Raw genomic sequence first — 13,449 nt, forward strand, 5'->3', positions numbered from 1 at the left:
GTAGTGTGCTTACATGTGCAAATCATCAAATAGGTGCAGCAATAGTTTTGCGAGGATAAGCACTCTGTGATCTGTGTCAGTGCAAATAGACGATCTGGAATGCACAAATGTTATGTACAGTAGATACGTTTAGGCTTTAATCAGTAGTAGAAGAAAAGAAATGACATCTGAAATTTAGTGCGATCTGTCTCCGATCATATTCTCCAAAAACAGATACAATACAATAAATGCTTGACATTATATTTCGTTAAATAGCCTCTTTATGTGTACGTCATTAGCTTTTTCCAGAATTATTCACTGGCATTTGCATTATTCTGCTGTTTTTTTTATGACTTCTTTATTTCTTTAAACCTTTCCATAAACTCTTTGTTAGCAGAACAGCTGTGCAAACAAATACGCAGGCTCCAACAATTAATGCCATCCACTCAAAAGCCATAAATAAAAGAGCTACAGAAGCACACACGTGACCAACTGTTCATATATTCAAATCACGGCAATGCAAAGGCGGCTGCAACAGGATTTCTCATCTTTAATACACTTCCAGGTTTTGTTTGTAAAGGGTCAGTTTGTTCTTCAATGAAATAACCCAATCAAAGCACTGCAGAGGTAAGAAACCTATCTTCACCAGCTGATCCATCAATGTTTTTTTTTTCTTTTTACATGTTTGTTTTGCATTTTCCCAACAGTTCCTTAAATCATGCTGATCTGCATAGATACAGAAGCTTAAACAGACATAGTGGACACTGACAGCAGCACCTTCTCTTGTCCGATTCAAGCTCAAGATGGCTCTTGTTATTCTCACAAACAACCCGATGGCAGCAAGGTTCTCTCTCTGTGCGTCTCCGTGATTCCTGAAGAATCTTTTCAAAGCTTTCTGTGAACAGCACCGTCAGTTTGAAAGGAGCCACCTCAGCCCCGCGTCCCTTCATTTCAGGAGTGATATGTCGTCTGCGAAGTCCCCGTGCGGGTGGAGGCAGCGGGCGAAGCGCCACTGGCACACCATGAGACACAGAGGCAGCATGAAGAGGGCGCAGATTCCCGCCATGATGTAGGCGATGGTCATCAGGGTGGACTCATCCGTCTGCGGGATGTTGTAGCCGCAGTCTTCCAGGTCGACGCCGTGGAATGGGCCCTCCACTGACGCTGTGCGAAACTCGTCGTGCACTGAGAACCGACGAACATGAACATATGGAATTAAAATCTTTCAACTCAATTTTGTTAGTTTTATGCTTTATAATCCTAACTGCAAAGCTTTTTCGAAAGCATTTAGAGCACTTGAACATTTTGATGTTTTTTTTTTCATTTTTCAACTGTAATCTTCAATGTGTTTCAACGGAATATCATGTCACAAACCAACTCAAGTTTATAAAAAAAGAATGCATGTTTTTTTTCCTAAATAAACATCTAAAAATATCACACATTTCAGTCTAGATATGAAAAGCTGGACGAAACATACCCAAAAACAAAAGTTTACCTCATTATTATGCACTACTTTGTGCTAGTATCTCAAAGCATCCCAGTGAAAACACACTGAGAGCTGTTGTAGAGTAACAAAATAATACATTCAAGAATCAGAGACAGAGACAGGATGTCCTTCATTATGTCTCTGTCCTCTCCTCCTCACCATGGCAGGTGCTCACGGCGAATCCAATGCGTTTCTTCTGTCGGTCAAAAACAACATAGAAGCCCTCCATGATGACGGCTCCCATCACTGTCCCAGTGCTGGACTGAGACACGGCGAACTTATAGCAGTCCTCCTGGGCAGAGGCAACATCCTCCACCGGCCGCAGGTATTGCTGCACAGACAGAAACAATAAGCAAATAAAAAGAAGAAAACATTCAAACGTGGCTTCAGATGAAGATATATGTGGTGAGTTTCCAAAAAGAACCCTGTAGTTTCTGTAGACATCATCAGTTGCATCAAAACCATATGTGGATTTATCTAAGCTGTTTTTAACAACAGGGTTGTTGTTAACCTGATGTGAAACGTCAGCTGCTCTCTTGTTAAATCATGACTTCAATGAAATTAGCCAGGATTTCATTTTAGATTAAAGGACTTAGTCATTTCTAAGTAATGACAAAATTCTTTCTACCAATAATTATTTTCTACATCCTAGAAATCTATTTTTCTCAGTTTTTTAAGGATGATCAGTCATCCTTAAAAAACTGCTTCCTGTTTTCTAGATTGAGAAAACAGGGAACACTTGTGAGCCTTCCCCGAAGTTATGAGCTCAATCATAGAGGTGTGGGATCGTAATGCCACATCATCTTTTCGCTCTCAGCTTACAGATTTTTATGTTTCCCACGAGATGAGAACTTTTTTTTTTTCCTGTCTTCCTCAGCTCAACATTCTATTTCTTTTAAGTGAATGAACACTTTGGAAACTTTCAGGCAGTTAAAAATAGTTTCGCTTCGATTTCAGACACAATTTTCAGATTTAAAACTGTGATGAACAAGAAGCAGAGGAGAAAAACCTAAAGATGTAATGGCGTAACTGTCCACTAGAGGGAAATGACTTCTGCACATTACTGTGATTCTGTTCTTTAAACTACCACACAATCAGTTGATGTGTTTATTTGTATATCTCAGGTGTGGATTTTACCTGAGGCAGAAGTTGCAATAGAAACGTTATGATGCTTCATGCTGTAGCACGAAGGTCACAAACCACCCACAGATTTGACTACTGAGGCCACAACAAGCCACTTTGAAGAGTTTTAATAACTTTCAATTGCTTCTGATCGCACAAGAAGCGCTTTTGAAAAAGCCTTCATTTAAAAGGATTACCATAAAAGAAAATCTTCAAGTGTTGAGAGTCTTAATGTGAATAAAGTTTCTGCTTTAATGCAGACACACAGCAATGTTTAATACAGGAGGTGTTAAATGTTTTCCTTGAATCTTAAATCCAGGAGCCAAACTTGGGCAGTTTCAAATCATTTACTCAGGACTGATCTTCATGTAACATCGATAGCAACACAAGGTCGGTCGGTTTCTGTTCTGCGTGAATAAATTCACATCCAGAACCCGAGAGCGCTGCTACCTGGGGCAGGATGGAGATTCTGAAGGACTGGTTGCGGTTTTCACTCATCAGGTAGAGGGAGATCACTGGGAAGATGTGCCAGGGTGTAGTTCCAGCCTGCCAGCAAACCAGCTGCTCCCCGAGCCAGAACCCAGAGGGAAACTGCTCCGTCTGCACAAAGATGTTTATTTGTTGTCCAGTGAAAAAAAAGAAAAATAAGGAATTTGAGCTATTTTGGGTCATTTTATTTTTATAAAGAGATTTCAGTCAAACTATAATGAAAGGAAAATCAAGATTGCAAGCATATGTATCACATGCAAAGGACTCACTGAAGAGGCAGCTTCAATAGCCTTCACTGCAGCCTGGAAGACTTTCCTTGGAAGTCGAAGGTTGGTGGTTCCACTGTCCACAATGCTCTTATCATAATTGTACTGCAGAGCATACATGTTGCATGTTTGTTACCTGACTTTTTAGAAGAAAAATGATCATTTCAAATTATTTATCTCTGATAAAACTGTACCTCTTTACAGTCCATGTTAAGATCCTGTCCGTTCACCTCAATCCGAACAATAATGACCTCGTAGTACCACTCCCTGCGGATGGGAGTGTACCAAAGCTCTCCGACGTACAGTGATGAGTCCACTCCACCGATGATCTAAAAAACGCAGGAAAAACTAAATGAATCCAGCGCTTAACAAAAACAAAACATCACAGTTTGCGTTTGTATGTGAGTCACCATGCTGCCGCCAACTGTGGAGCTGCCCAGCGACTGGTTCTGGGTGAAGCCTGCACCGCACAGCTGGAGGGAGAAGAGGTTGGGGACAGAGGTCTGACGAACCAAAGAGTCGAAGAAAGGCTCCAGCGTCTCGTCCGGCTGGAAGACAGAGAGAGAAGTGCTGTTGTTGGAAAAGCTGATTGACAGACAAAAACATCAGCTTCTTATTGCTCTTCATTTAGCTCCTCTTGACTCTCCAGCTGAAAAATGATCAGACCAGCTTCCCAGTTTGTGACATCATTAAATTTTTCAGTTTTCATGAATAAAGCTGAAAAAGGTATTTTTCTTTCTTTATGGACTTGTTTAATCTTTCATTTACTGATTCATCAATAACAGTACATAATCCTTGATCAAATACAGGCTCATACTATGATACTACCACCACCATGTTTCACACTTGTATTTTGACCGTTGAAAAATACAACACGAAACCCTCAGATTATAATCCCAAAATGCAGAAATGTATCTGTGCACAAAAAAATATTTGTTGGCTTCAGAAGCTGATTAGTAATTTGCAGTTGGATTGAATCAATCTATTCAGAGTACAATTTCTTCCTCTGAGGAAATTCTTCCTTGCTGTTATTAAAGTCAGATTTATCAATGCTAGTTAATGACACAATATTTGAACTTGAGAATATAAACACCTTGGTAGCACATTAACAGAACTGGGAGAGTGCTGGGCTTAAACTAAATCAATTAAATTAAGATTCAAAACTACTTTATTAAAGCCAAAGAAAAGTTAAATGTAACGCATATTTACAGTTTTCTTGAAAGAGTTGTTGTAGGGGCTGATGGCAGGAGGAATCTCCTGTAGCAGTCTGTATTACAGTGGATCAGAAGAAGCCTCTAAATGAAGACACTGTTGTTGTAAAACAGTCTCATGAAGAGGATGCTGTAGTTATAGTCCCCAGCCTGAACTTACTGAACCAAGTTCAGAGCTCTAACATAAATTAAAATTTGTCCATTCATTTCTAATTCACAAGTTTAAAAATATTTAAGTTGTGAGAATATTCATCAATTAGCACACAGCTATTATCATCATACAGTATTTACAGCATGAACTTTTTTTAAGTTGCAGACTGCTTAATTAGTCTCTCTCTGTCTTTGCTCACCAGAACCGTAGTTCATTATGGGTCAATTCCCAAAGAAGCTTCTCTCATTTACATAGTTTCCTGCTTCACTCATCAGAAAGCTAAATGGGTCTGAACGTCTGAATTAATAGTGACTCATTAGGACAACATTTGTAGCTGTGGCCAAATTTTAAGAATTGCAAGGTTGGCGTTCCTCTTTAATGAAGTCTTTAAGTATATTAGCTGACAGAAAAGAGTAAATTAAAGACAAAATCTATGCTGTGACTTCTGCTACACTTATATATTAGGTTAGGAACAGTATGCATTAAACAATAGGTTCACTCCTCTGCAAACCCACCTGGAAGCTCTTATTAGATTTGTATTGATGTTGTGCTTTTAGTTTCTAGTGTTATATTTAAAGCAAAGAAGAGACTATTGAAGACAAATTAAAAGTGAGAAGAGACAAACATTCTCCATTATCAGGTCTGAATGTGTATAAGAAATGCTTTAGCTGGGCCCATGTTGACATGCACGCATACAGCAGTCAGGGAAAATAATTCATCTTTTTGATATAAAACAGCCATTTATATTGTTAGTTTGACTCAGAATAGATAGGGTTGAATGATGGCAGGATAATCTGTGCACGACTCCAACTGGTCATGAAAAACACAGAATCGTCCTGTTCTGAGGTATCCTAAGGGTTATTGTATGAACATATTAATGAATAATATTGTTATTAGCAGTGAAACACATTTTCATCAATTCAGCTCATTAGAACCAGCAGAGAACAAATGGATAAACACTATTAATGAAACTGGGAACACCAGAGGTAATATTTACCTTCAGGTAGGCTGGTGATGTTATTCTAAAAATGTAAATGTTAGTAATTTGACATTACTCTTCAAGTTGCTGCTGCCTAGAAGCCAATTTTGACTTGACAGTTCAGCTAAAAATAGAGAATTAGAAATTTGCATGCCTTCTTCTATTCCTTGGATTAAATGCCAATGCAAATCTTTGCTAAGTAATCTCTAAGGGCTAATTTTTTATTACCCACAATAGCGCAACTGCCAAGAAATTAACTTCAGGTTTGTTTCAATTAATGTAACTGTGAGCAACAGAGTTTCTCCCTCGCAGCTTGAAACTGAAATTTTTCCCAGGCATTGATAAAATTAAGTCGTAAAAACTCACTCGAGCTATATCGGCATAGGCCAGCCCCAGGATTCCTTCCCAGTTTGATCCGTTGATGAAGAAGCGGTCTGACTGGGTTATTGCGGCGACGTTGGCACGCAGCGTGGCATTGGGGCCGTGTGGCACAGAGACCAAGTCGGTGCCCAGCTCCCCCTCCCAGCGGCCCTGAGTATAGGGAACGTACACACTCCTGCCCAGGTCTCGGTATGAACTAGAGCTGTACACCAACACAAGAGAATACAGTCAATTATTTCTGTAAACAAGCGTTTACTTGTTCACAGAGTCTTACAAAAATATTCAAACATCTCTAAGTTTTCCACATTATAACAAACATTTCATTGAGACTTTAAGTGGAAAAAGGAACACAAAGTGGCACATAACTGTAAAGTGGAATGGAAAGGGTTTCAAAATGTAAGAATTTTATTTAGGGATGTCAGAGTAAAGGGGGTTGAATACAAATGCAAGCCAAATATTAAAAATTGGGTTGTTGCTTTTTTTAAGTTAATATCTATGCACCACTTTGTGTTTGTCTATTATGTAAAATAAAATTAAGCGTATGACTGGAAGATGGTAAAATGTGAAGAGATGTGAATACTTTCTGCAAGGTCCTGTGAGTAGCGACTGAGTGACAACTCACAGTGAACGATGGTAGTATCTGCGCAGGAAGGGATGCGCGGCTGCCCCAACAGCAAAGTTGCTGCTTCCCGTGTCTACCAGGATATTCAACTAAAGAAAACAGAGAAATCATGTTACTGTGCAATGGGCAGGGACTCTGTTGTAATGCCAGGCAGTTCTTTCTCTCTGGCCCAGATGTCCTTGTCTGTCCCATCTCCGTCTCCCCCTCAAACCCTCCCTGCCTCTCAAGTTGCGTATTCTACTCCCCCCCCCCTCTCTGCCATTTCCTCCTCTTCTGCATCTCTAAGAGAGTATCATATTTTGCGCCGTCAGTCAAAACAGTCAGCGAATGTGTGAATGGAGCAAACAGACAGACGCTCGCCAAAGCAGAAAATATACAACACGGCATTGCTTTATTCATGCCTGGATGTTTCACAGGTCGCTTTCAGGAATTGCAGATTGAAAGAAAAGAGCAGGATGTTGGTAGTGAGGAAAGGCACAGTAGCACAGAAACACCCAGAGAGCCAGCCGCAGAGCTAAAGCAAGCTGCTCAATAATGGATTGGCTCTTAAAATACCTAGAGAAGTGCTATTGTCTCAAGGGCCAGCCCTGACAGCCTAGAATAAATCCTGACGCTGTCTACCTTCTTCTCTTTCTCACACACACACACACCCGCACGCCTAGACACGCTGTACCATCCACAAGCATAATCCGCATAAAACTGTCTCCTCAAACATTACCAGAGTTTGTCCTAATTCTGAACTTTGTGTCTTTAATCTCTTGAACAGAAATGTGCTGACTGTCCAGGGTAGAGCTGTCTCTTTCACCACAACATTTAGAGCTCAGCAGGACACCAACACTGAAGGCTGCATCCTGACACGCTGAGACCTTTCCCTGCACTCTCCCCCCAAGGCCTGTCTTCCTGATCCTTTTTGTTCCAGCCTTTATATTTGCCACCCCCGCCTCTAGCTTTTGCCACCCCTCACCCCTCTCCCAACTCCTCATTATGAGGATATTTCATCTTGCTCTTACAACAACGTCTTATTCTTAGAATTAGTTACATGCACAGTGTATTAGCATTACTTGATTATTGTCCCCTTAGGGAGATTTTCCTTGCAGCAAAGTGAAAAAACCCCCAAAAAACACAGAAACAATCACATGACATTGGCAAAACAGTATAAAGTCTATGAAATATTAATATAAAATATCAATAAAATAGACTTAATTACAAGATCAGGCCTGGTTATTTTTAAACTTTATCTGAATAATGGCCAGGCTAATAGAAGAGTTTTTTCATCTGTTGATTGGTTCTTGATTTGGGCTGCCTCAATCTCTTTAATTCACCAATGATTGGCAGATTTGGAGAATGGAGAATGTCTTCCGCCTTTTGTATGACTCTTTAAAAAAAGGTTCTATTAAATCAGTTAATGTAACTCGCAATTTCCCTGGCCACTTTTACAATTTGTTTGATCATGTTCTCCTAATGATATTCAGGTGACAAAAGTTTGATCCGTTGATGATCAAATTTTAATCATCTGTCGATGATTAATTTTATTCAATTATATAAAATGGTCTTCAACTTTTTACACACTCTAAATTTAATTAATTTGTGGAGGAAGTGAAGTGTTTGATTATATTTTTTATTGACCTCATCCAAATGTTCACTAAATTTCAGCTTCTTGTCAATGACAAGTTCACCTTTAATGAGAATTAAAAGTGCTGGACTTCTTTCTAACGTCTATGCACATATCTTTGGGTTTTGGAGACATTTAATTTCAAATAAGAATATTCACACCACATAATATAATGGGTGTTAAGGCATGGCTTTTCCTTGAGTCCCATATGCCTACACTACCCTGTTTATAATTTAAAAGTCTCCAGCAGTACAAAAATTGAACAATATAGGAGGATTGTTCTTTCATATAAGGGACACTAGAGCCCACAAAAGACCCCCTGGAGGGGTAAAAAAACCCCATTACATTTTGCCTAGATGACATGGTCTCAAAATTAACTTTACTAGAAAATATATGGGGTTTAAGAGAAGCTTTAGTAAGTCTGTTTGTGGAGATGCACAAAGAAATCACCTGCTGACGAAAATCAGCAGGTGAGATTGACTGGCTGGTCTGAAGCTCCAAAATCTGACATTTTTTCAGTCAGTGAACAAAAAATGAGAGCATTCATGAGTGCTAACAACACTCTTTGGTGTGGAAGGTGGTGCTGGGGGAATAATACTCAAAGTTGGCTATTTTCAATCATGTTAAGGAAAGAAGCCAAAGGCAGTATAGAGTTGTAGAAACTGTCTAAAAGAAAACTACATTCTCAAAGCAATTCTACTGCTCAAAGTAAGCGAGAGCAAGATTTTTAGCAGATAATAAAAAGGAGGAATATTTTACAGCCGAAGTGCTCACTTCTATTCTTTTGAGTTTTAAAGTCTGTCTGCCAATGTTGATGTTGGAGTTGAAAATGCTTGTATTCTTTCAAGATAAGGTAACGGTCTATCCTCTCTTGGGAACAAACTTTAATCAGAATAATTGCTAATACAGCATGAGGTGGTAAAGATAGGTTTACATTTCAGTCCTGTAATCATGTTGTCTTTGTTTTCAAGTGGTAAAATAAGGCTTTCTTTACTCACACATACGCAGTGCAACGTCCTCTTGACTTCTAAAGTGAATAATTGATGGAAAGTTAAAAGTTTATAAAGATTTGGATTAAAAAATGTCCTGAAAATTGGGACTTTTACCCCACAGATCGGTCTTCTACATTTTCTGAAAGCTTTGAGTCTTTCAGAGTGTCACCTACACTGAGGACTTTAAAGCCTTCTGTCTTGCTCAGCCTCTCTCGCTACAGTTAGCTTCTTTCTCTCCAGTGACTACCCAGTCTGACTCCCCACATCAATCGTCTGTCACATTTTTTTCTTCCTACACCCATCATCCACTTCCTTTTTCCTTCTTTCATCTCTACCGCTCTTCGCCTCGATCTTCTTGCTCATTTTCTTTTCTTCCTTCCTCAGCTTTCATTCATTCATTTTATCCTCCCTAAGGCGACTCATCTTTGTCTGACTCTCCTTTCCTTTGCCGTCACCCTCTGTGTGCCAGCCTGTGCACTGCAGCTGCGCCCAGCTGGCAGTCCTTGCTCTGCAGAATTAATGGTCCCATTATCTGTCTGTCTCTTTTCAGATACTTTCACACACAGGCCACCTGCCATGGCAGGGCCAACCCACAGACGTGGACAATCAGAAGGTACATTTGAAGGACTTTTAAAATGCTGCGATAAAATTAGAATAATCAACTTTAAAGCTTGTTGCAGAATGATGTAAGTTTGCAGTAATTCCCCTTTATGATCTTAAATTGCAACAAGCGATTAGGGAGAGTTTAGTTTTTCCAGGGCTGAAGCGATTAGTTGGATTAATATTAATGATTGGGTTGTTGAAATAATTGCTAATTGTCATTAATTAAAGTATACGGACACAAAAAGGCCATTTGCTGAAAGGACAATTTAATCAGAGCAGTAGCTAAGCCAAAACTGTACAAAAAGAATATGTACATTTTACATTTTAACAATGTCCAACCCAGAACTCCTGATGGGACCTGGATTCTTTAAGAAAATATCCTATTAGGCACCTTTTTCAAATAATCAATTAGTCAAAAAAAATAATCAACAGATTAGCCCTACAATGTATTGATGTTACATCAAACAGAAAGGGCTGAGCGTTTCACATGTTGATGTTAGAATATCTTTTAGATGCAGGTTCTTTGCACTTGAGGCAGGTAATTGTTTTTACATACTTGAAAAGAAATTGAATTGTTTTGTTCTGTCTTCTTTGCATGTTTAATGTGTTTCTAATATTGTATAAAATAAGCTTAAGTGGTTAAATAAAAAATCTGTAGAATGTGCCATTTTTTATCGATTAATCATCAGAATAATCAAGAGAATAATTGATTAATACTATAATTTATTATAGTAATTTATTTTATTTATATTTATATTTTACTAATTTATTTTAAAGCTTTTTGCGCAGCTAAAACATAATTAGCATTAATACAACATCTTATGTTATTATTATAACCATCACTATGACAAATAAAAACTATTTTATTAAATATGATTAACTAAAGAAACATTCCTGGAATTATATCATAATATACAGTATTGTACAAAACTTAACAGTGATCAGTCCACACACTAAAAGTCACAACGAATAAAGTCAATGCTTTTTGCTTGTTTTGTTGTTGTGTTTTACAAACCATAGGTAAATGTATTTATATCGTTGTGCACCTGTATGACATTTAGTGACATGTGTGATATGACAATAAGTGGTCATGCAGCAGACATTTTTTTTACCTTCTGCGGAGGAGAGCCCACAGCCATCTCCACGTAGTATCCCTGACCGGATTTCCCACGCAGGTTGTCGATCATGTCCACAAAGCTGACACCGCCCTCTGCCGCTCCTCTCCGCCTGCGCGCAGGAGATTCGCTCGCGGTGCCGCGTCCCCGTTTCGATTCGGCGGCAGGTGGCAGCGGCGGTGATTGCTCGGCGCGAGCGCCTTGCCGCAGTGGCACGCGGATGGCTCCAGGCAGGCCCGAGGAGTCAGGTGCGGGTTGCCCGCTGCTGTGCAGACACAGAGTCGTCCATATGAATAGTGCCGTCAAGCAGCGCGGCTGCAGCCTTGACCCCTTCATGTTTAACCACGGCTCAGTTTTATTTCTGATGTTTGGCTTTGACTTTGCGGCGCAGCTTTCAGCTTGACATCCAGAGCGAAGCAGCACGGGAGAATGGGTCAAGAGGGGATGATGCTAAAACGACGGCTAAAACCATTATGGCAGTTGACCCACAACGCTAAAAGGCACGAGGTTCAATGTTATTTCACTGATTTTAGTGTTAAATTAATTCAGTCATTCTAATAGACTACACACTAACCCTACGGTAGACATCAAATCGTCCTCTCAATTAAAGCTCAGGCTTGCTCGGTGTCAATTTGAGGCGACGCATAAATCACCAGCTCTTGCTCCGTGTGACGACAAGCCGCAGGCCTGGGTCTCTTTACCCGAACATCTTCGTACTAAACCACCGAAAGCATCACCAGAAGGCAGGCTGACCGGTAGGCTACCGTAATCCGCATCCTCCCTATTTTCCGTCCAGTTCATGCTGTTCTCCGCCTTCCAGTCTTTCACCTCCTCCTCCTCCGCCTCCATCTACTCCGTCGCATCCTTCAGATCTGCGAAGGGGCAGGCGTCAATGATGCCAAGTTAAACTGCAAATCCAAACTGTTTCCTGGAGGACTTTTTAAAATAAACTCCTCGCTGTTCTCTCACAGAGTACCAGTAGTATATCAAAATTATTTAGTAGACAACTTTCATATTCTAGGCTTTTGCACTGATGGCCGGCTTCAAAGGATGCCACTATGCACTATCTACTTATTTATATCCCTGAGTGTTTTACCTGATGTGGCATGCACAGAGCAACAGCCTTTAAGAAAATATTGGTTAATGACATTGGTATGATACTGTCAGTGTTTTTACCTTGCTTGCATTTGACCATCTCCGATTCCAAATTGCAGCTATGCTTAGATCGGTCATATATTTCAGCTATGTAATTCTAAACTAAACAGAAATTATTTCTAATAAAAAATTAGGTTTATGAAACCGTTATCCTGTTCATAAAACTCAAACATTTCAGTCCTGCCTAGATAGTAGGACCATTTCGGCTGAGAAAAGTGCAGGGCTGGGCAAGCCTTGACTGAGATGTGTGATCAGGGATATCTTTATGTGAAACTAGATGAATGATCAAATAATTTCTTCTTTTTTGGGGTTTTATCCAATAAGTTGCATGTTGGTTTGGTTGTGACAGGGAATAACAGCTACGGGAAGAAACACAGATTAAGTGGTACCTGCAATAACCGTGTCAGTTTGTTTGCTACATGTGTTTATTTTTCAGAGTTTTTAAGACATAATACACACAACATTAGATATTTATTGCACAAATATGGATGACAGAGGATTATTAGCTGTATTGTGGTGAGGGATGATAGTCAGATTGTCCCCATATTAAATTATGTCTATTGGCCCATACAATAGACAATGAATAGACCCCAAAAATATGGCAAACAGGAGGAAAAAATATATTTAGCTATTATTGGCTGCTGATCCAATACCCAATAAAACATATTGGCAATAATTCCACTTTTCCATTAACAAATGAAATATCTAAACTGCTACACTGTAACATTGTAAAAATAAAAAAATTGTTGAACATTTGTTGTATTTTATTTTGAAAGCAAAATCGTTTTTCAGTTCTCCCCTCCCTTCCAAGAAACGTCCAGAGAAGAGCGGCATCATGGGTAATGAAGTTCTTAGCCTTACTTCTTTGGCTTCAAAGGATTTCCCCATTCTCTTTCATCCTCTCTATAGTTTTAAAGGAATACATATTTCATATTTAATATTATTATGACATACTTATTAGCAAAATCAGGGCGGCATACGTATATGCATACGTTAATTGTTTTTATTGTTGTTATTGTTTTTATTACACACACATATTAATACTGATGTCTTTCTCCTCTCACAGTGATGACGAGCATAATTTAAATGAACTTGGTGTCAGCCCTTTACTGATAAATTAAACCTAAAAATAAATAAAAAATTTAATACAGTATAGTAATCCAGAATATTTATATGTTGTTATTTTGATTTAGATACACAGACTCAAGGAAAAATATGGAATTAGCAAAAATTGTAGAGAAACTGTAGAGAATGTGTCATGGGGTCCTGAAAAAACAACACAGCAC

At 39.2% G+C, this 13,449-nt stretch overlaps 1 protein-coding gene across 1 annotated transcript; it reads right to left on the reverse strand.

Annotated features, from left to right (window-relative positions):
- Positions 1 to 925: 925 nt before the first annotated feature.
- On the reverse strand, positions 926 to 11,895 carry bace1 (beta-secretase 1). The gene is made up of 9 exons (XM_032590797.1): positions 11,006 to 11,895; positions 6,687 to 6,775; positions 6,050 to 6,266; positions 3,753 to 3,890; positions 3,537 to 3,671; positions 3,346 to 3,447; positions 3,038 to 3,187; positions 1,625 to 1,796; positions 926 to 1,164 (listed from the first exon to the last, which is right to left on the reverse strand). Exons 1-9 carry the CDS (start codon positions 11,342 to 11,344, stop codon positions 926 to 928), a joined length of 1,581 nt encoding a protein of 526 aa, XP_032446688.1. The 5' UTR covers positions 11,345 to 11,895.
- Positions 11,896 to 13,449: the final 1,554 nt, after the last annotated feature.

The sequence above is a fragment of the Xiphophorus hellerii genome, chromosome 18, assembly GCF_003331165.1.
Source record: "Xiphophorus hellerii strain 12219 chromosome 18, Xiphophorus_hellerii-4.1, whole genome shotgun sequence".
Taxonomy (NCBI): domain Eukaryota; kingdom Metazoa; phylum Chordata; class Actinopteri; order Cyprinodontiformes; family Poeciliidae; genus Xiphophorus; species Xiphophorus hellerii.